Source organism: Hoplias malabaricus, chromosome 2 (assembly GCF_029633855.1).
Source record: "Hoplias malabaricus isolate fHopMal1 chromosome 2, fHopMal1.hap1, whole genome shotgun sequence".
Taxonomy (NCBI): Eukaryota; Metazoa; Chordata; class Actinopteri; order Characiformes; family Erythrinidae; genus Hoplias; species Hoplias malabaricus.
This window is the reverse complement of record NC_089801.1, coordinates 9,677,944-9,702,076: the sequence shown is the minus strand read 5'-3', so window position 1 is coordinate 9,702,076 and position 24,133 is coordinate 9,677,944. Positions and strand designations below refer to the sequence as shown.

At 40.1% G+C, this 24,133-nt stretch overlaps 1 protein-coding gene across 1 annotated transcript in view; it reads left to right on the top strand.

Annotated features, from left to right (window-relative positions):
• The window catches only part of LOC136674798 (neurexin-1a-like), a 353,645-nt gene that overhangs the window by 137,744 nt on the left and 191,768 nt on the right, over nucleotides 1–24,133 (top strand). The window contains 3 exon segments of the mRNA XM_066651019.1: nucleotides 1,306–1,689; nucleotides 14,618–14,821; nucleotides 22,510–22,536. Coding sequence (XP_066507116.1) covers nucleotides 1,306–1,689; nucleotides 14,618–14,821; nucleotides 22,510–22,536 — 615 coding nt within the window.

Below are 24,133 nucleotides of genomic sequence, written 5' to 3'. Positions count from 1 at the left end.
TCCATGTATATAAAAATATGTATGTAAAACTCAGTGACTACAATCAATCAAAAAATAGATGAGCATCTTGACCCTGAGTGGCCTTTAGAGTCCAGTTATGACCACTGGCTTTCACTCTACTTAAGATTGGGGATTTGGGGAATTAAGGAGGGTCAGAAAACAAGCTCTGGGGTTTAATATGAAGACAAGGGACAGAAAAAAGAATGACCAGGGAAAAGCAAGATGTCTGAAGGAGAAAAATGCATTAGGGCTATTGAAGTCACAGTTAGAGAGCCTCTGTTATTCTTCTCCTGGGTTCGGGGCTGTTGTTTATTGCCTTGGCCAAGACAACAGTGGGGGATTTAGAGCGTGGCCGTGGAAGACAGCAAATTACTGCCAGTTGACGGCACTTTGGTTCGATATGTGACGCTCGTACGTGATAAAGAAAAACACGCAACACATGCTACGGTGCTCCGTCAACATCCCGAGTGACTCCACATTGATTCAGAACACTAATTAAACATATTTTGCTCCACATCGACTCCCCAGTTCGACTGCTTTTATTTTTAGAGCTGCCTGTGTATCAACAACAATTACAGGCCCATTAAATAGCTTCCCCCAACCCCTCAGCTCCTATTGATGGACATGCTAGATGTGTTTTTTAATCATGAGACTGACCCTATAGTTTTAACCTGGGACTTGATTCATTTATCTTGATTCAATTTAAAGGTGATTCTTTTGAATATGACTCAGCAGCTTGTTTTATTTGTTACTTGAGAAACTACAGTGAATTCCATGAATTAGGGTTTTTCAAAAACTTGCAGAGGGAAATAAATTTCAACAAGCACATAAACACAAAATGAGCATGCATGAACACCCACTTGTGTAGGTTTTGTGCTGCAACCCTGAGGCAAAATGGGATTCACACTTATTCTGAGTATGTTTAATAGTGGTGTCGAGAAACAAATAGGCCAATGTCATCTGTTTCATTTTTTAAAGTACACAACATTGACAAAAACATTATCTAAAGTTATTTTCAAAATGAATGCTTATCCCCAGTTATAGTCATAGTTGTCAAATCCCATTCAACCCATTAATTTGTGGAAAATTCTTAAAGCATAACAGCACCCTCTAATGGAGAATCTTCATTTTGTTAAATGTGAGTGAGTGAGTCTGTGTCTCTATGTGTGTGAGAGAGTTAGAAGCCTCTTTAACTTTATGATTTCATGGAATTAAATCCCTAAAATCGACTAATCGAATCAACATTTCCAAATGTGTGTGACCACTGAAATGAATTACCTACTCAATGCCTTCTCCTGTCCTCAGGAACCATCTCTGTGAACTCTGTGCGCACCCTCTATCAGGCCCCAGGAGAGAGTGAGATCCTGGATCTGGAAGATGACCTGTACCTGGGAGGTCTTCCAGAGAACAAGGCCGGGTTGGTGTTCCCCACCGAGGTGTGGACGGCTCTGCTGAACTACGGCTTTGTGGGCTGCGTGAGGGACCTCTTCATCGACGGTCAGAGCAAGGATGTCCGGCGCATGGCCGAGGCACAGAAAGCCACTGGGGTTAAGCCGTCCTGCTCCAAGGAGGCACCCAAGCAGTGCCTCAGTAACCCCTGCCAGAACTCGGGTGTCTGCAGGGAGGGTTGGAACCGCTACGTCTGCGACTGCTCGGGAACTGGCTTCTTGGGGCGCTCCTGCGAAAGAGGTGAGCGGTCAATCAAATTTGTACAGTTTTCCCAGAAATCTCAAGTATATTTGATTAGTCCAGTGTGTTATTCCTTACAAGGATAAATCAGCTAACAAATAATAGAAGTGTGTGTATGCTAATTAGCATCCAGTATGTGAAAATGTAAAAACCTACCTTCAGACTAACTGCAATATTATGAAATACAGGTCACTGTAAAAAGCAGGAAAAATATATATACTTTTACCACCTTTTACATAATATTTTTGAGTTTTTGAAATCAGTTAAAGTCAATCTAAACTGTGTATATTTACATTCGCATGTAGCCATTTTTAGGCTGTGGTGGGAAGCACTTTGACCAATGATTGATGTAGAAACAAGCACATGTAAGACCAACAGTTTTGGTGAGAAGGCAGGACTTAAACAGACATGTTTACAGCTCTTTAAATTTGCTCACAGCAAGTAGCTTGACATTTTACACAATTTAGAAATCCCACAATTTTCAAAAGGAGGCCATATTTGGGAAAAAGTGGACGTATGGTCACCCTGCATTATGTTGCCGGTAATGACTGTGTTACATAAAATGTAGTTCTTACACACAACTACTATTAGCATTTGGATCTACAGTACTGCTCTATAACTCCCACACCTTCAGGATCACAAGAGTCAAAGAACAGTGGTGTTGGTCAAGGGTGTGAATTGGCAAAAATGTATCAAACTTGAACTCACAAAATCTCTCTTCACAATGAAGTCCTTTCAAATGAATTGGAATTAAATTGTGAAATGTCATTGACCAATGTGTAGTTTGATTGAGGCTTTAGCGAATACACCTCTTTAGACGTGTATCAGTGCTAACTTCAGATGTCAGTCATATTGCAGCAAATCACATTTAGGGTAAGGGTGGAAACTTATTAACATTTCCTTTGAAACCATAGTGTGGTCTTTGGTGGTGAGTGAATGCTTCAGGGGTGTGTAGAGGTTGTTTTCTGCGAAGCTGGCGTGTTTAGACACCGGATGTTTTCGAACACGTCTCTGGATGTCAGCTTATGCTGCCGTCTCTGGGTGTCCCGGTGTTTTGGGTGGAGGAGGAGGAGTTGAGATGCTGATAGAGAGAGGCGCAGTCATAACTGACATCAAAGGGAGCGTAAAATGAAAAGGGCTTTAAACATTACACATGCTACAGATTTCAATTCATGAGAGACCACCTCTTCAGTGAAAAGACCCAAGCCAGCGTGCCGTTCAGGAATGGCCCCCGGTCTGTAAAAAAAGATTTCGTCATGGGCAGGGAGCTGGACGCTGGTTCAAAGCTTTGATGGGTATGCTTCTTTAATCTGTATCTGGACATTCAAGCATATAATGTCACAGCTCCTGAAATGAAATTGAACACATTACTCTATCATCAAGACTAATTACGCACTCAGATTTTGTTGTACTTAACTCTGGCACTGAGCTCCACCACCACTACCTCTACCTAGGTCTCCCCAGTTCCACAGTGCTTCCAAGCTCACTAGCATATATTTCCTGCAACATTTGTTAACTGTGATTTAGAGCCCTACTACTGCAACGTCAACGGTGGCTCAACACACTTGGAGGAGAACATTAACTGCCAATGGTGTTACATAGTGAACAATGGGGTCCTGTGCCATGTATTTTTAACATTTCTGTCTAGGTGCCCTGAACTTTCTTCAATTTCTGGAGAAAAAAAAAACAAGCAATAAAATAATGTCAGTCAGTTTGTTGGTCATGCCCCCCTCACCCCCCACCCCCCAGGGTTGGCACCAGAGTCGAGTTAACAGATGGATGGGGGTGTGTGGGGTGTTGATAATTCAAGTAAAATCACATTTTTCTGCATAATCACAGCATTATCTGAGTGATGTTACAGAGCTAAATGTAGACAGTTAAAATAGTAGCCTGTCTCAGCGTAATCAGAAAACTACAAACCAAACCCAAATGACAGTTAGAAACAGCATCGCCACCATATTATAGAGCCAACATCATTTATTAACACAACAAAACAGACATAATCACATATCTTCCGAAGTAATGGCCAAATGTTAACTAATATTTAGCTTAGTTTCTTCAGAATGTTAGCAGGTCCCTCTTGTTCAGTTATAGTTAGAACTTTACATGGCACTACACAGAAGTAAAAGGATTGTAATTAGCTAATTTAAAAGGGTAGGCACAGCCTACACCTTTTTAGTTTGTATTTGATTTAGTTTACATTCTCATGTCTATGACTTTTTGTTATCATTATCGTTGCTTTCTTTATAGGTAAATTTTTATCTGCATTCATTTTGAAAATTGAAATTAACACTAAATGCTAATTGATCATTTTAATTTATTTTAACTGTTTAACTATTGCTTTTAGTCATTGACTAAAGACACTGCGAAGTTAATGTTTTGATCTTTTTTTGGGGGAAATGTTTAAGACAGAAAAAAGTTGGTCTAAACTCTTACTGCTGCTTAAATGGCGCAGGCACCTGCTGCCATTTAGTGTGCGTCTGTTGCGCACACATAACCCCTGTTTATGTGAGTGGACAGACGGAAAAATCATTTAGCTGCATTGTTGTATTTGTATAACTTTGTATTTGACAATATATTGAATCTAATCTAATCTAGATAGATAGATAGATAGATAGATAAATAGATACTTTATTGATCCCCAGAGGAAATTCAAGGTCTCAGTAGCTTACAGATGTCACATACAATAATCACTAACAGCAATGGACTAAAAAAAAAATTCCTCTGTACATAAGAGACAGTAGAAGATAGAACATGATACTAAAATACTAAATGCTAAAATACTTTATAACCTAAAACAAATATCAAAATCGACATAGAGTACGTAAATATACTATGTAGTCTGAGTCATATATCAAACTATCAAAAAATCAAATACCAAAAAATTAACATAGTGTGCTTAAGAATGATCAAAGACAGCCTGACAAGAACCTGTGATACAGTGAGCAGCTGAGGATGATGATCTCTTGAGTGCAGTATATAGTTTAAAAGTTGAAAAAGTGTGGATAGGTATGGAATGTGCAATATCAGTATAGACTGAGGTTTGGAGTTAGAAATATAGTAAAATAAATAGTGCAAGGCAAGGCAGTTCAGTGCAATGATCCTGTATTAAGTATAAAAACTACTATTGTAGCTGTCAGGTTAAAGTACACAAATACTACACTGACTGCTGGGAAACAGTAGAAAGAGGATTTAAATGGGTATCACTGTTGTAATTCGACTGTATTGTTATTGAAGCTATTTTTGTCTTTTGTTTTCATGCACTTTTACACACACCTTAACAAACCCCACCCACTATAATCAGCTAGCCAATCACTTTTCATTGTGATCAATAGTCAGTTATTGGAATGCATTGTGCAAAGGTAAACAAGGCCAAAAGACACCACATACCCTTACATGTACATACTTATTATTTGATATATTAATTAACCAAAAATGTTATGTTTTGCAAGTAAATGTTTAAGGTTTAATGTTGGTTTTAAATAGGTTTTGGCTTGTTGAAAAGGTTACAATCCTGTAGCCTGTCAAATATGTCATTAGCCCATCAAACTTATTTATTTATGCTTTATATGTTCTAATGAAAAGCAGCCTTTATGAAAAAAATAAATTTTAAATATCCATATATTTCTACATCAGTGGTCATCACCAGTTCATGAAGCCGTTTACGTTGATATGTACTGTTAAAATAAAAATGATTATAATAATATTGCCCATGTCCTCGTGTTAATTAAAACAAACCACTAGCAGTAGCTAATTAAGCTCGGTAGCAGTTGGGATATTAGTGCTGTGCAGTCTCTTAAAAGGGGAAAATAAGTGAAAGTGGTGCCGTGACCCGCTGACCTTTGTGCTATGGCGCAGCTCGTGGACGGGGGGCGCGTAATTGGCGACGAGTTTTTGAAGCTGCCTTTCTGTCTATGATTGCGAGTGTGTGTTTTTGTGTATGTGTTGTCCCTGGGAGTGTAATTAGACAGAGCTCTTTCCCACTTGGCTGATGTGTGCCTGAGAGGCGATGTCTTGCCAGACTGGCTCTGCAGCTCAGTGGCAGATGTTGGTGTTTATTGTAATTGCGTCGGCCTCGCAGCGAAACTGCTGCCGATTCATTTGCTTTCCCGTTCCCTTCCATCTCCTCTCATTTGTCGAGTCCAAGCTGTTTTGCTCCAACTCCAGCATCTAGAAGAAGGCAGAAGCCAGCCCAAGATGTGACCGGACACGTTTCTAGCCAGAGGACACTGGCCTTTACAGCTGGCCCCATCTAGTAACTGCCCCTCAGTATGTTGTGATTAAGATGTTGAGTGATTGGAACAGTAGGCTGCAGTGGAAAGTTTAGATATTCACAAGGGCTTGAACAATACTGTGATATGCTCAGTTCAGTTTCTTCAGCACAGTTAGTTATTTTTGCTCTGAGAGCCAATGATGTAGCAGTCTGCCAATTTGTTCTACGTGGGCTCACAAGTGCGGTCAGTATAAGTCACTGAATAATGTCAATGGGCTCCCAGATTCCTACAAAATAAAAGCAGGAAATGATAGAATCAGAAACTGTTCTTTAGGGCCTCAGTGGATTATTTCTGAGAACAATCTGGATGTGTTTTAAATGTAAATGCATTTTTGAATCCAGTTCCTTTGGCGATTCAATACCTGCCTATTTATGTGAGAAGCAGATCCCCGTGCCTTGCCCTACCAAAAAACGTTATGTAGATGTACAAATGGAATGAGTTGCTGTAGGATCCTTCAGTGATTTTACTTTATCAAAATAGTACATATCTTAATATATCATATTTTATTATTGGCCCTAAGATGGTGTTATGTTCATCTGACGATTGGAGCAACTTGCCTGCTTACCATTGCCATAGTAATCAATCATTGTAGTAGTAGTCCACTAACTGACATGGAGATCCACCAACCACAGTAGCATCTTTTACAGACATTAAGTTTTACTGCAGATGAAACCATCATCCCAAAAGCACATTTGTCTTGTCCTGTGTGCTATTTTTATTGGCCCTGGGCCTATGGGATGGCCTTAGTCTGCAGCCCTGGTTTTGTGTTTGATGGTACCAGCCAAAAATATTCTTACAACACTAGATGTATGGTCACAAACTGACCACTGATAACTACAAGATGGCCAGCACAGATTGTGTGTTACACTTCTAGCTGTACATTAGTCTATATTTGATGTTGTGTGCAGTTCCATTAACATCCTCAAAGTTTCTTCCACCATAAAAAAAAAAAGCCAAGAACTGAGAAATCTGGAAGTGTGAAATTTTTAAGGTGCACTGTGAGATAATTTCAAATTACACTATGCAAGGTGCAATAAAGGATGAATGTGTGACCCCCTAGAGGCAGTAGACCACTAGAGATGCCCTTTCTTTGTGTAATAAATATGACCCTCTTCCATTAAATTCAACACAGCTGTGAATCACTTTTCATTTTTGCAGCGCTCTGCAAGATTTCCCCCTCCAAAATATACTAACCTCTCTCTCTCGCTCTCTCTCTCTCTCTCTCTCTCTCTCTCTCTCTCTGTGAGGTGAGGTTTGTCAGCTCCCATACGGTGCAGGTCTGACAGGCCAGGCATTGCAGGATCCAGATTGGTGTGCTAGACGGATAGAAATGCGGTTGCTGGGTGGCATTTATAATGTAAATGGTCTCTTCTCATTCCAAGACCTGATGTCAGCTTTCCTCGCATGCATTTCTATATATTTTGCACCTTCCTACAGTAATAGATGTGGGTAAGATTCCCTCCCTGGAAGCTTCTCTTACACACACACACACACACTATGAAAAACGGCTCAGAGGCTTTAGTGTCTGGTCTTTTGTAATGGATTTCTCGGAGGAATGCCTGATAAACCTGCTTGTAGTTATGGAGAGGGATATTGAGGATCAGGACTCTTGCTTAAGGTGGAATGCAGTTCACTCAATTTGTCTTTCTTCCAGAAATCTATTGCAGTCAATTGACCCGTCCATGCCCTGGTCACAAATACATCCCTTTGTAGCCAGCAGGTTGGACAGAACATTAGGACAAATCCCTTTGAAGCCTCGCGAGGAATTGAAGAACACCAACTAGTTTTTAGCTGAACAGCTGTTTAAGGGTAAATGCTGTTTACTTTAATTGCATCTAAGACAAGATTGTTAAGACAGATTGGGTCCTTCTGTGACCACTACAACCAGCAACTGTGAGTTTGTTTGCTAATTGTTTGTTTGCTTGTTTTCATGCCCACATTTCTGCCCAATCATTCCACGCAATAGTTGGCTAGGACTTCCCGAGTCGGTGCCACCAATCTGGCAGGAAGCACATGCTTCCTCCAAGACAAGTGAGGCCTACCTAGTACATCGCCACTATACAGCTCAGCACACTTAAAGGACATCACCAACTGCCCAGACCTGCCTTAATCGGCCAACAGATGCCTAGACTGGCCAACTCTGTGCACATGTTATGGATGAAAAAAGACAGGCATTCTGCCTCTCCAGAGAGCGAGGCCAGTGGCCTCTTGGACACCCAGCCTGACATAGTTGTGGCATCATTGTGGGTTGAACTGGTCACCTCCTGATAGTAGGGCTACGACTTGGAGCAGATCACCACTGTACCCAGCTGTGCCTTTGTTGAATTTATTATTATTCATATTTTATTTTTTGTTGTTGAGGTGCATATGCATAGCAGGAGTGATTTGGTTGGGTTCAGTGCCCTTGACCATTATGGTACCATCACCAGTCGTAGCATTTTCACGTGATCCCATTTTTGAGTTTGGTTTGGGATAGGAGAAGGTACATGATCCGAGACCAGCACTTTTTTTTCATTCATTCACATTGAATGAATGTGTAAATGAAAGTTAATGGAGTACTCCACTGCGAGAGAGAGAGAGAGAGAGAGAGAGAGAGAGAGAGAGTGAGAGTGAGAGTTTCCATCTACTATTAATAGCTTGGACAAATGATGTCAAAAAGTGTTTTCTGATGCAACATTCCTTCATCTCTCAGCTTCCTTCAACATCTTCCTTCTGAAATCCCAACAGGAGCACTGTCTCACACCACTAATTCCTTCCTTTCACACTTGTGGTAGCAGAAAAGACCACAATACTTCTGATCCGCTGCTGATGAAACTTGGATTAACTGATGATCATTGCTGCTTATGGAAGATCATGCGATGTTTTTCCAAGACCACATTGGAAGACACAGTAGAATAATGAACCAAGAATTGTTTAAAAACTAAAAGATATTCTGTGTTTGGTGGAAATATTTACTGAAAGATGGGATGTAAAGCTGCAGCACACCAAACAAATTATCCTTGGAGTTTACTATAGTGAGGCATACTATTTGAGGAAAACTACCTGATAGACTATGACGGGGAATGTGTACATTTGATTGTCTACACAAAATATATATATTTTCAGATCTACAGTAATAGCCAGCATTGCTAGTCGTTTTAGCAGCCCACATCTCCTGGGAAAACCCAATATATTTTGCCTAGAAAATGATTCAAACGCTCAAGTACTTGGCATAGTGAGACAGTGACAATCCAGCTGTCAAGCTCTGGCAGTGTGTACATGATAAAACAGAGCTAGCTGATAACAGTAGTCCAAGGCTTATACATACTGAGACTTATATAAGACAGTAGATCTCAGCGTACAGTGCCAGACATGTGGGTGTCATAGTGAAGAGGGGTCTCTCTCTCTCTCTCTCTCTCTCTTACTCACTCTTTCACTCTTGGACACTCTGGCATGTGGCCAGCTGTTGTGATGTCTCCAGATTGCTGCTTTGCTACTTCACCAGCAGGCCGAGGAGCTGTCAAAAGAATTAGCCCAACGCTCACTTATCCACGCATGGCGTTCCACCCAGTGGCACAGCCCCACCACTGCATATGGCACCAGGAGGGGAACAAAAAAAAAGAAATGAAGGGAGAAAGAGATGGAGAGTAAACGATGCATAACATAGAGGGTGCAATTAACATCCTTAGGTCTTCAGGAGGCAAGACGGGAGGAACTAATCAAAGTAGGGACAAGAAGGAAGGAAGAGAGGGAGGAAAGAATAACGTAGTAAGAATGGGAAATATATAATATACAGAAGGAAGGAAAGTAATATAGGGATGGAGGGGAAGACAAGGGTAAAGTATATAGAAGGAAAAGGAAATGAGAACGCAAATAAGGCGAAAAGGAAGGAAGGGTGGAAGACAGGCAAGGACGTGTGAAAAGAAAGGAAGGGGAGTAGGAAAAAAGCAAGGACAGGAGGTTTGAAAGAAAGAAGGAATGGTAGTGAAGGAAGGATAGAAGTAAAATAGCACAAAATAGAAGTACGTAATAAAAAAGAAGGAAGGAAAATAGTAAAAGGAAATAAGGGAGGAAAGAAGGAGGTATATAGTAGGAAAGGGGTTTAATTGGGGAAAGAAATAAGGCAAAAAGCATGTTGGACAAAATAAGGAAGGGAAGTCTGAAAAGGAAGGAAGTGAAGGAGTAGAAATATATGAAGGAGATGGAAGAAAATGGAGTGAAGGGGAAAAAGAGGGATGGTGTAGGAAAGGGAAGGAAGATTGGATAAAGTAAACCTGAAAAGGAAGGAAGGAATATCCATGGAAGGGAAGGAGGAAAAATAATAAGGAAGGAGAAAAGAAAGAAGGAAAACAAGAAATGGAAGGAGATGAGACAAAAGCTGAAAAGAATGGAAACAGGTAAGGAAAATAGGAAACAGGAAAGGAAAAAACAATAAGGAAATGACAGAATGGGAATACAGGAAAGTGCAAAGAAACTACGAAATTAGAGGAAAGGAAGGAAAGGGGAAAACGAGGAAAATCTGTTCAGAAGTTAATGAAACAAACTTTGAGAGAGAGAGCGAGAGAGAGAGAGAATAAATGATGCAGTGAACCGTCTGTCCCAAAAAACAAAGCAACACAAAAACACACAGGTTTTAATTAAACAGAGGAAGCAGTTTGTTTCCTTCCCCTCATCTCAAACCCCTCCTTCTCCCACTCCGTTTAATTACCCAGCTCTCCAGCCCCGGGGGGGCAGAGGGAGAGCAAGGTGTGCTCTTGGGACGCAGATGGTCAGGAAGGTTCTGGTCAGGCCAGGCATGTCTGCTGCTCTAATGAAATCTGACAGAGCACAACTCCAGCTCAGCAAGTGACACGTTTCTTTAACACTAACAAACAACCAAAAAGTGACCGACTGCTGGCCGACAACTGAACATTTCAGAAGTTCTAAGAGCTTCAGGAGTTCACGGTCACTGTTTTCTGACTCTCCTTCTTGACCATAGGAGACAGATCTGGACAGCAGGCAGGTCATTCGAGTACACAGACTCTGTCTTTGAAACCATGTTGCAGAAGCATTTGCAGAATAAGGCCTGGAATTGTCTTGTTGAAATAACCATGTACTTCCCAGTCAAAAGATGTTACCATTATGGCAGCATATGTCTCTCTAAAATATCAATGTACATGTTTGTATACATGTGTGATCCCTTCCATGCCCCGGAAATTAAAGCTTTTGCGTCTTTCAATGATGAATTGTCTGGATGGTCCCTTTCATCTTTTTCATAGAAAATGCCTAAAAAAAGTGAAACATTGACTTTTTTTTACCATAGCACACATTTCCTGTTTTCTGACCATCTGAGATTAGCTTTGGCCTGGAGAAGTTGACCACATTCCTGCATAGCATTGATGTATGGCTTTCTCTTTGCATTAGGTTCAGGTTGATTTTCTTGGTGCAGTGTCGGTGTTAAGTGACAGAGATTTTATGGAGTGTTCTCAAGACCATGTGTCCAAATTTATTCCAGTAGAATAATGTATTTTTTTTAAGCAGTGCCCTCTGAGGGCTTGAAGGTAACTCACATATCCAACAGTGGTGCTTGGCCTTGTCCTTGTGGAAGACTAAATTCTTGGCAATCTTGTGTTTAGAACCTTTAGAAAATTCCTCTCAATCTGTAAAATTTGAACTCTTATCTCGCCTCTGTTTCTTGGATTTCATTGTACTGTCGTCTTGGTCAGTGACAACATCAGAGGTCTTTGTAAATTTATCAGTTAAACAATGTTTCAAGAGCATGAACAAAGGTCCGCCTCCAGTCATGTTTTCATTTAATGTAATTAAGATGTGGGCTCTTTTTAAAGATGGAAACTATAGCTTATTAAAGCATTAAAGCATATTTTCTCTTCAGAGATGTATGTAATTTGCGCATGGTCCCTGTTAAAAATAAATACAAGTAAAATGAAATTAATAAAACATAAAATTTTTATTTTTATTGCACAAATTGCTGGAATTTTTTGCGTCAGAAAAACCTTGATCCCGTTCGTACAGTTTTCAAGGAAAACTGTGATTGTCCCCATTTTGGACTCTTGTTTCAAATGGATTACACACTTCTTTGACTTATGTATTACGAACACTTGTGCTAGTAGGCAACTGTGGCAATGTCATACAGCAGTAAAGCTGTCGCAACTCATGGTTTAAGAGCTTTTTATCAGTGGCGTGTCATGTGGTGTAGTTAGCAAGGCGGTAATTATCAGGCGAATCAGTCAACATAATCAGCCTGGCCTCTAGATGATGGACCTTATTAATTCGGACGAGCTTAGATGACCTCTCTACATGGCACCTGATGTATGTTATATAACAAGGAGTCATGGGCTGTGTTTTCATTATGTAAAACATGGCATAGCAACTTAGCACGGCGCTCACGTTCTTTTTGAAAGGCAGCTCCTAGATTACTACATCTTGGCGGCGCACAGCCTCCGATATCAGGGTTGTCTCCGGGCGTTTTCCACGGCTTGTTTACTCCCATTTAGGAGCTTGTATATACAGTACATGGAGAAGGGTGGGGGTGGGTGTGTGGGGGTGGGGGGCAGCTTGAATTCCAAGCAGGGCTGAATTATGGATGATGCCTCTAAGCTAACTCCTCTAACAGACTTAATGTCGAACATATATTTGCCGTATTCCTGGGGCGGCTGTAATTCCAGCTCCATGGGATGGGACATGACACCATAGGTTGTTGCCAGTCAACTTGGCATTCCAAATCTTGTCCCTGCTGAGCGGAAATGTGACTATGAACTGTTAGTGTTCCGGCACATTAGGCCCTTCACTCCCTTTCTCCACGTTGACACGAGCATCCACCCTCAATGGTATCTGAAGAACACTGTTGTTATTTTCCCCTGTCACTCGCTATTAGACATCTCTAATGTGTGTTAAGTCGAAAGTGGTGGCTGCACACTAGGTGCAAATTAGTTTGACAGTAACTTATTTTACTTAATAACTATGTCACATTCTTTACAAAGGCAGAGTGCCATTCCTTGGTTCCTGGTCTTGGCCTGGTAGTACACACGTCGGCGTGATCCAAAATTATTTAAGTCCATTATTAATAATGTTAATTTCTCTGCAAGGAACGACACAATACATTAAAATATAATTCAAAATAATTTCCAATTTGTCAGATATACAATCAGAGACAACTCCTGGGATCTTATTCCCACACTTTCAAAAATTCAGTCCTAGAAGTTTTTAATTTTCTGGTTGTCATATTCCAAATATTTCCAATTACAGATGAAGACCTGCCAGTCTGTTACTTAATGTCTCACTCCACTTTCAGTGACGTAGTGCAAGTCTCTGTTTTTATCTCAGTTCTGATATCTCGATTGCTCCATGTCCTTTCAGACTCGTAACGTTATGTTTACTGGGCAAGATGAGGAAGTTTCTCTTAAATATGAAGACATTAAGTATCATGTATTTCACAGCGATGCTTTTGTTGCTATTTAATGGGACATACTCTCTCCCTTTTCCACTAGTGAACAATTTTGGCATCAAAATACCACAAGGATCAAGGGGCACAGCAGCAATTGGCCCCTGTCTAAACAGCCCTGCGAATGACTGGTTTCAGCTTTTGTTTCTTAAAATGAGAATGAGCCACAACTCAGTTCAGCACGAGAGCTTTTTTCTTTCATTCATGTTTCTTTCTTCCCCACTCTTGTTTTGCTTAATTTAATCAGTTTTTACTATTTTTTCTGTATGCTATTTGTGTTTGTTTTGCTCTGTTTAAGCTAGTCTTTGTACTATCACATAAACTCAAGTCCAGTGCTGCGATTGGAGAGACTCAGAAGTGTCTGCACTCTGTGCAAGATGAAGTGTATATTTAGAACAACTCGTTTTATTTAATGGTTTTCACGGAATGAATGTGCACATGCACCAAACAAGTGATTTTTTTTTTCTCCTAATGTCCCTTTTAAAGGTTTGCATGACCTTGTGTTGAGCTGTTAAATAGGTGTGGATCTGCAGTTGTTGACACTGATATGCAGTATGCAACATATTGCTGTCTTATCTAAAAGGATATTAAAGATGTCTTGGCTGACTGACTGCTTTGAAACTAGGGGGACAATTGACAAACAGTTTTCACCATCTCCTCCTTTAATGCAGTCTTGGTGTTGTCTTTTTAATCTTGTTCCTGCATAGGGTCTGACATTACTGCGAGGATTCACCGTTGAGGTTCTGGGTTTAGTCAAAAGCGTCCATTGACTCTCCAGTTTTTTGACCTTCGTTGTTTGCCTAAGGGCTTGATTTTTATTGAAAACAAGTATGAGCGTCTCATTCCTGAGCAGGGTAACTGAATGTACATTTGGATTAAGCTTTGATTACAATAGGGCTCTGGACTTCCTGCTAATCTGACAGGACTCCTGGGTCATTCTACCATTCCTGGGGCAAAATGGTGTCTTTTAAGTTTGGAGACATGAGCTGAAAATAATAATAAGATTATGGCACACTCTTAAAGATGGGGTATTGTTATAATTATTTAATCATTCATTTTTATAGAGCAGGTCGCTCACATGGGGGCAGCCATTTTTAAAATCAGGTGCCATTATAATGGCTGTTTCAAAATTTAAAAAAGTTTATTGTGCTTTCAGGAGTTGATCACTGCTTTTGGTCAGTCCTTCACGACTATTTCCACAATGTAAAGGGCAACTAACATTTTCTTTTTACAGATGCCACCATTTTGAGCTATGACGGCAGTAAGTTTATGAAGATCCAGCTGCCAGTTGCCATGCACACTGAGGCTGAGGACGTGACTCTAAGGTTCCGCTCTCAGCGAGCATACGGTGTCCTCGTAGCAACTACGTCCCGCGACTCGGCCGACACTCTACGGCTAGAACTGGATGCTGGCCGTGTTCGACTGACCATCAATCTAGGTATCGCATTTAACACGGTACACCACAGTCTTCAACACAAAAGCTGCATCATAGACCCATAGGGACTTGTGGAAAGTTTTGGGCCCCACTGGTCAGTTTCAGAGTCTGGACTCAATGTCCTGTACAATAGCAGTGGCACTTTTTGGCATGTAGCATAATGGATAACACCACCGACTGAGGTTACATTCCCAACTAGGGGGCACCACACAGCACTGTTGAAATTCTCACATTCTCAAAACTCTACATTTGATTACATATGTAACCTGATTAAAAAAACCTTAAAAATAATTAAATATAAATATATATTATTATAAATATATATTCTGCTTTGTGCCATTAATGTGAATGTAATTAAGTGTCTTAATGCTTCCTAGAGTCATGTTTGTGTTTATTTTTACACCATACAGTTTAACCTGCAGTGCCCAAAAGTTTGCACAAGACAGTATAATGGTCATTAGAGCTGAAATATCTATGGAATACCCTACATCTGTCAAATTTCATACACTCATCTTTGAATAGCATCATGGGACATGTCTCAAAACACACTGAGCTGCTTTGCCACTTGGTCTCTCCAGTGATTTTCTAACTAATCTAATGTAATTTAATGTAACCTAACCTCCATCATGCTGTCAGTTACCACTGACTCATCTTTTAAACCACCTTTCTGTATGTAGAAGGACTTAACAGAAGCTACTGGGCAGCGTCCTTGAATACGAGACTATGGAAGGAAAATGTAAACTGTGATCACTTTGAGGAGTTTGGAGTATTCTCCCTGTGTCAGTGTGGGTTTCCTCTGGGTGTTCCGGTTTCGTTCATAGTCCAAAAACACAAGCAGGTAGATGGATTGATCACAGGTGTGAGTGACTGGATGAAGGTTTGGTGCCCTTTGACGGACTTGAACAGGATGAAAGTGTTACAGAACCTGAATGAATGAATGAATGAATGAATGCCCAATGAGACTGAGGCTATGAGCCTATAGCTTCTGTTACAGGGGTATTACAGAGAAAAAGGTTCTATGAATCACTGGGTAGATATTTATATAGACTGTGTTTAAATTTATATTAGCCAATAAAATTAAATTATGGTTATTAAGACAATTTAACTTGAATGTTTGTTTATTATGTTGCTCACAAAGGAGCAAAGGTAGAATTCTTTCCCAGAGGCTGTCAGAAACACGCAGTTTCTCTGATTGCTGATGGAGATCAGACCTGACTAACAGAGACGGTCAGTGACAGTGATTGTTTACTTCAGTCTGAGCACAGCTAGTACTTCACTGACCAGAGAAATTCTGGAAATGATTATGTTCCGAGTTTGGAAGTGGACAGAAATCACATTCTTTCTTCACTTGTTCATCATAAGCTCTTATAGTTTCAAAGTATTAATAACAGTAGTGCATGATGTTCCCACCGCTGAAAACGATGGCACTCAGGTGGTGCATCAATGCGTCTGTGTTAACACTTTCATGTGTAGCTGATATTCAGGAAGCAGAACTTCCAAAATTCAAAATGCTAATTAAACGATCAGAATATTAGTTTTAAAATTCCAGCCGGTCATAAAATTCTCATTGAAGATGAAACTTGGCATTTTATAGAATACCACAAATATATTACACATTGTTTACAATTTTTTAAATCAAATATTTCCTTAGTTCCATTTAATTATGTATTATTTAACATATTATTAATATATATGTTATTAATTTTAATTGTCAGTAGTCTATTTTACTGTATTTGTTTGTACTGAGTTGATGAGATGGTCTATTAATGAATGAATTAATAAATTCCTTATTTTCTGATGTATTTTACTCCCTCAAACACTTAACTCACACTTACCTTCTCCCACACTGTCACCAACCAGTGGCACATGGCTCCGTGACCCTCCCAGCATTAGACCATATTGTGATTACTCCTCCAGTGTCAGCAGCTTCCTCCCTAAGTTTCTGCTGCCGAGGCACTGATCAATAAAATACTTCAGCAAACTGCATTCAGCAAGTCAGTCCCAGGCCACATCCTGTGAGCCCACGTTTCAAACCCACTTTCAGACTGAGTCTGAACGTTCATTAATTAGTCTTTGTCTTATTCCCATCACAGGAAACAAACTAGAATAACAAACACCTACATAACTCTGCCTTCCGCGTTAAAGCAAGTTCCCGCTTTCGTATTTACAGTTAAAGTGAACAACACCTGCTAAAGAGAGGGTTAAGTTAAAGTTTTATAGAATTCTTATGAGGAGCATTAAACTATAGATTTTGTAAATAGATATTTCTTAATAAGGAACACACGCAATCCTGTGGTTCATTAACTCATTAATTCATTAATAGCTAATATTAGTTTAGGTTTTTTAATTAAAATATATCAAAGCACTTAAAGCACACCAAAGGAAAATTGTTATATAGTAATATAAATTCTAATGATTCACTTTATTATTGTCACTTATAAGATAATGATTATCTTTAATGTCCCCATAGCAATATGATAAAATAAATAAAATCTAGATCGTATAAAGTTATTTTGTTATTTTATTAGTTGCTGTCAAAACAAACTTCTACAAATAAGTCGTTTGTGTTATTTGATGTATCTATTATTTATATTATTTAAGCACAATGTTACACTATGAAACATGTAATATTGTATTATTTAGTAAATAAACACCTACACGGCTGTATTTGTCGTACAAATATAATATTTGAGGTATTTATTAAATAAAATTAATTTGATTTTAGATAATTTCTTTGGCTTTTATTATTACGATGTTTGATCTTTATGCGTGACGTTTTGTTTGTGTTTCAGTCGTTACAGTGTTATATCAAAGCTGTTGTGTTGGTTAAAGTTCTATTCTTATTGCCAAGGTAACAAGTGCAAAGCAGTTAAATTATTGTTCATTATCTTTCTTCGTTCTAGTAAATATGTGTATGTTATGAGTGGATAATAAACACCTACGTAGTGTCAGCGTGTACAGATGTCCTACAGTGATGTTGTACAAAACAGCTCAGTTGGTTTTGAGATATTTAATCCCACATACAATCTGCTTATTTGACTATTGAAAACAAACAAACAAACAAACACACACAAACACACAAATATTTTCTACTGTGTTACATATAGGGGAGATGTCTACAAGTGCTTCAATGGCCAGAGTCTGCGACTCTTCACTCACTGCCTGAGGAGCACACTAACACTTTTCCTCTGGGGAGAATGCTCTGTGCCAAAATGTCGCCTCCATGTTCATATGTACATAACTATTTTCTGGTATTCATAATTCCTCACAGTTTGGAATAAATAAATGATATGGTCTATTAAACAAAGCCTTTATTTACTAGTACTGCTTGTATTTTGAATGGAAATGTCAGCAAAGTGTCTTTTAATTTGGTACATTAGGCTTTTTGAAAGCGTTAAGGATAAAGATGGAAGATGTTGGCGTGCTTAAAAGTCCCGTCCTCCACAAAAATATCATCCAATCAGCTCGCTTAGCTTCTTGAGCTAAATTATAGGTCTGTGTCTATTTTGTGAGATGATTGAAAAGATCTACTCAGTAGCATTACAAAACACGACCACCTTAACATTCATCCCTCCCTCTTAACATAGCACAGCTTTGAGCCATTTAAGGCATCCACCTTTCGGGAGTGTTCTCCCTGCAGTCTGATCTATCAGACTTCTCCTGATAACAGGCAGAAAGGTCAGAGTGATGGCTCTCCAGAGTCCAATTAACACAAGGCCCCTCTGCCCATGCGTGGGGCTACTATAATCCCACTATAAAACTCACAAAAACACAGCCACCTCTCTTTAGCTCCTTTGGCAAAGCCTTTCACGTGCCGTCTCATTTGTTTTGGCTTGCAAAGCAGACGCAAAAAATGGCAGGGAAAAGAAAAGCGACCTCCATAAAACGGAAAAAGCAGTCTGCCTTACAAATGAAGCGTCACATTGGAAATTACAGCCACCTTTTCTTTTTGCTCCACGCTCAGCAGAAGAAGCTGAGAATGGATGCGTTTCACCTTGCACAGGAAAGGCCTCATTGCTCTAGTGTCGGCTGCAGAAAGAGTCTACGCTGTGGAGCTTTACTGCAACATATCTTTGCAACAGTGTGGCGACTACCTCAAATAGTCTGTGTCACGGGCAACCGATATACTTCAGTTTCCTGTTTAAATAAAAGACTTCAGTCCTCTGCAGACTGGATTTGTTTATCAGGGCAGATGTGGCTCTGCAGTGAAAGCCTCACAGAGGCGGCAGAGTTTGCCTTTCTACTAGACCTACATTTTTAGATCACCTTTTTGAATGAGGTTCTAAGCTCCGTCCCCTCACATTAAGGATGTAACAAGTGTTGCATGTGCATTTAAATATAAATCTTAAAATACTGATGTAAAAGGAATGATGACCAGTAAAGGAAACGCCACACAGTCTTTTAATGTTCCAGAGGATTTATCCCATCTCAAACAGAGCATTCTCTCAGAGAAAGACCCCAGTGCTGCTCTCTGGCTGTTTGTGACCACTTTTCTGCTGAGGTTGACGACATGCGACAGGCTAACGCCACGCTGAAGGGTAAACTGGATTTAACTGTTGGAGTCTCCAGAGCACAGTCCTCAACAGAACAGACCAACAGCAGCAAACCAAAGCTTGACTACAGCAGGGGTTCAGTGCTGTTTGATTTAGACATTTGGGGGTGGGGGAGGGGTTGTGGTATTGGAGTTATGACTTTATAAGAGGGGATTGGACATATGAGTAGGTCTCTCTGGACAAATAAAATTGGGCCAATTTTCAGACCAAATTTGAGACCATTAACACTGCAATTATGATACAGAAAGGGTTATTTATTTATTTATTTAGTACCACATTTAGATGAGTGCTGGTGCACCCTGGTGGTAGGGGCTTGGTGGTTGTAGGAAATCAGCTATAGGAAAAAGGCCTAGAGGCATCACTGATTATGACTAAAGTTCCATTATAACCAAGCCCTGCTATAGTACCACAGCAGGTAAAGCTTAATTAAAGCATCTCCAACACTCCTAACTGTTGGACTTAACCCTTTGGGGTGGAAACTTTGCTATAAAGGAAGACCCATTAAGTCAGAAATCTAGAAGGGGATACTGACCTCCACCAATAAACAACAACTAGGTTTTGATATAACAGCGACAAATTAGATACTGATAAATGATCAAAACATTGCAGTTTAATTTCTTTGAATAGTAATGAACTCTTTGATCTCCGTTAATCTCTCTCATGACCCCATTTCGCCAATAACACCATGCTAAAATGCTGATTACAAATTCCATTACAGAGCAGAGCTGGAAATTTTCCAATTCCCCAATGCCCTCATTATTCACAAATATAGCACTCTAGAGGGTTTTTCGTTGTTTTTATCGATGGCCGCAGTCGTTAATTGTTAAGCCATGCCAAACATGTGGAAGGTGGAGCATTGTGATGCAGTCTTCTGTTGTAACTCGAGGCATTGTTTAGAATAATTATTTTTGTTATAGCAGCTTTATCAGGTAACGAAAAGCATTTAAATATAATAAAAAATGAATAATTGAATAAGAGAGATGCTGAAGTTACATTTTATTTCATTAAGACCACTTGGTATCCATCAATAAAGGTTTAAAAAACATTTTAGGCCATGTCAAAAAATGTATAAATATCTAAAACGCGGCCCAGAGAAGCTAAGCAGCAGAAGCAGAATAGTTTACACACAAGGACTGGTGGTGTTAGCTGTAGCCTGAAGTGTCAGTGCTATTAAAACATGGAGTTGGGGCTTTTAAAGCTGATATCAGAGTTGCAAGTGGGTTGAGGGCAGTGTGCTTCTGACTGGGTGAGGATTTTCTGCTTTATGGGTAGTATACAGGGTGTTTGGATGGGGTTGTTTTGGCTGTGGGGGCATTTAGATGTAGGGGACACTTGGATGTGATTTGAGAGGAATCTGAAAAAGCCAAAGCTCTGTTTGCATTGCTAGCCTTAAAGTGTTGGTGTTAGCTCTAAAGCTAAAGTACTTCTAGCAGTTTTTGCCTGGAGGAACAGGGGCATTAGGATGCTAAGAGTTGGGGATCTTTTAAATTCCGCTTTTATCAGTTACACATTGCTAGAGCTAAGCTTTGGATCCTCGGGGGTTTCAAGGCATCATTTCAAATGGAAAAAAAAAAACATTCAGATGAGAGCTAATCTGTAGTAATGCTATTAAATGGACCCTACCTCTGGCTTTGTATCATATTAGCATCATGCTAAATAAGATATTTGGGAGATCATCATGTTTATTATTCTTCTAACACTAATGAACAGTCTATCCCCAGGCCATTTGTTTCAAAACATTCTAAATCTTAAGCCCTAGTTTCTTCAGTGGAGTTCCCTTTAACATGGGACACTTCCTACTTCCAGTTATTTTGTGAAATGGGGTCTTGATCTTTTGCTAGTATTAAGTAAATGTTCATCACACTATTTTGTGTTAATACATTGTAATAACAGAGAAATATGTAGTAATAAGCAATGTAACAAGCAACATTTATCTTTATGCACAGTACAACTTTGCTACAATCTTATAAACAGAGATATTTAATTGGTTCCCAGTTCACTATGTAGCTCCAAAGTAAGTGGGACCTTAATTTAACTGGAAAGAGGTTCCCCGCATGTGGTTTCTTCAAGAGCCGTCCCGGATTGGTTCTTCTAAGGCATTTCTCTCTTTCAACTTTAATTCTGAATAACTTTGAAAAAGATCTGTGGTCTGTTGAGGAGGTGCTGTGGGTTCTACCACATGAGGTATCACTCCTGACATGAGCATGCCCAGTCCTCCACTGTGAGAGAGCAGATAATGAAGGACGGTTTGACCCATGCAAGGTCCCCGCTATCTCACAGGCATTGAGAGGACGGTCAAGGAGTGGTCCCTTGTAGTGGTCTCCAAGGACCCAGTAATAAAGAGACATTAATGAAGAGTACAGTTACCTTTCAAGTGGCTCAGCCAGACCAAGGTTATATCCCAATGCTCTCTTAAATTTTTCTTTCCTTTTTCCACTTTCAGAAGTATTCTTTCCGTGGAGCTCGGATAAGAACAAGAACAATGTGTGCTTTTTTTAGAATAGAAAGCTATTTATTTCTTGATCACTACCATCTTGACAGATGTTCTAAAGTCTTTCAAGAAGAATCCATCAAGGTCATATGGTCCAGAAATGTGCAGACTTATTGTCTTCTACAGTTTAAAACTGACCATTTGGGGGAATACCTAATGAACTATATACTATATACTTAATATACAATATTCCTATTAGGAAAATGCCCCACAAATCTCCAAATCCACATTCGTACATGTTTTGCTAGTGGTAAAATGCCAATGTGACATGACCCATGCCAGAATTATGGAATATTTTATTCTAATATTTACTCTGACATTACTATATGGGACTGTTTTTAAAGGCCGTATAATGCCAACTCAACTGCATGGCCTTTAGCAGCCAATATCTCTCTAAAGATTACAAAGTATATTGAACAGGCCACTCTCGTGGCCTCCTTATTTGAAAAATGCAACCAATATTGGCTGCTGTGCCTGTTGAGAGCATCCAGGCCAGAGTTGTGGTCAGCAGGGCAATGGAGGAGAGCATTGGGTGTGGCCCGGAGTCCGTGTGGCCGTCCCCAGAGGGTGGACTGTGTACTTTAATGGATGTCTGCAGAGTAACCTTGAAGGCTGAATTTACATCTCATGTGTTCTCCCCTGTCTAGACTGTATCAGGACTAACTGTTCCACCAGTAAGTGACCGTTCCTATTCCTTCTCTATTAGGGCTGCACGATAACAACCGTCAATTGACCCTGCCTTCATAGTGATACATGTTTGTATTGTAGTGGTGTATATTATTAAGATAACATTGAGTTTAAATTGCTATGAACTGAGAATGTGTTGCTACATACTCATGGGGTATTCGGGTGATTTTGCTATATATAGAGGCTAACTTATAATATATACGGGGAATATATTGCACCATATACTGGGATTGTATTGTACAATACAGCAGTTTGTACTTTGTATACATGGAAATTAATCCGTTATCTCGCACGTTTAAATATTTAATAAATGTTGTGAATGCTTTATCGTGCAGCCCTATTGTTTATATACTATGTCATGTTTTAAGAAGTGTGCACTGGATGTAAAGTATGAAATGACTGTGTTGCTGTATCATATCAATATTTTGTGTTCTAGATAATGAAGACAGGATGCTATGCTAGCTTAGTGTTAGCCTTTTTCCGCGTTACCCATGTTTGTAACTCGTCTGTGGTTGTGGTTTGGATTGTTCAAAGATTAGCCTGCACAAACCCTGAGTTATCACCCTTAATTAGACCTGGGCAAGTATAAAAAAAATAAAAATGGCTCCAGGTTCCCGCAGGCAGATGGGCACGGGCCTCATTAGATCGGCACTAATGGCGGGCTACAGCTAGCAGTGAGAAAGGCTGAGTGACGAGGCCCAGACATAGAGCACTAACGACCGAGCTATGAGGGCTCTTGTACTCCAAACCGAGCACCAAGCACGCTCCTCTAGAGCTGCTTCACCACAGTCCTCCATTCCTTTTGTCTTCCCTTCCCTCATTCTGTCACCCGCTGAAATTGATGAGGCCTGCTTTTCTTTTTTTCCGAAGGAAAATATGGCGTGTGATTTTTATTACTCCCATTAACCTGCCTCCCCATGCAGAGAGAGAGAGAGAGAGAGAGGGAGGAAGACAGGGCGAAAAGAGGCAGTGGCAGGGAGCGGCGGCCAAAAAGCGGAGGGAAGAAGAAAGGGGATGAAAAGAGAACGAGGGAGGAGAATGACAGGGAGTTGGCGCGTCCATCCATTATTGAGTCCACTAATGAATAAGTGATTTCTCAGGGGTCACTGATGTTTCACCGTGTTTCTCACACCCGATGACTCAACAACCGCTGGCCCCTGACCACTTCTTTTGTCTCCTACCTTTGTTCTTTTCATCCCTCTTTCCTTGCACCGCTCCTTTGCTACGATACCGAAAAATACAGGGCGGGAATTTATTATTATTTATTTATTTATTCCCCCCACCTCCCCCTCGACCCATTTTCTTGGCAAAGACCTTGCTAATCAATGCTAGTGGCTCCCCCAAATAAAGTATCTGCCTTACTTACCAGCGCCCCTCCCACACCCCCACACCCCAAGCCTCACATTAGCAGCGAGGGAAATAAACACACATTGCCACACAATGGGATACACGAGGACTATTATTATGGCTGAGATAATTCCCCTGGCCCAAGGTAATGTTTATATTAGTCTCGAGTGCAAGAGGCTCTCGCAAACATATTTAGAAAGCAACTCTCACGCAACCCAGACGTCTACCCTGCTCCAG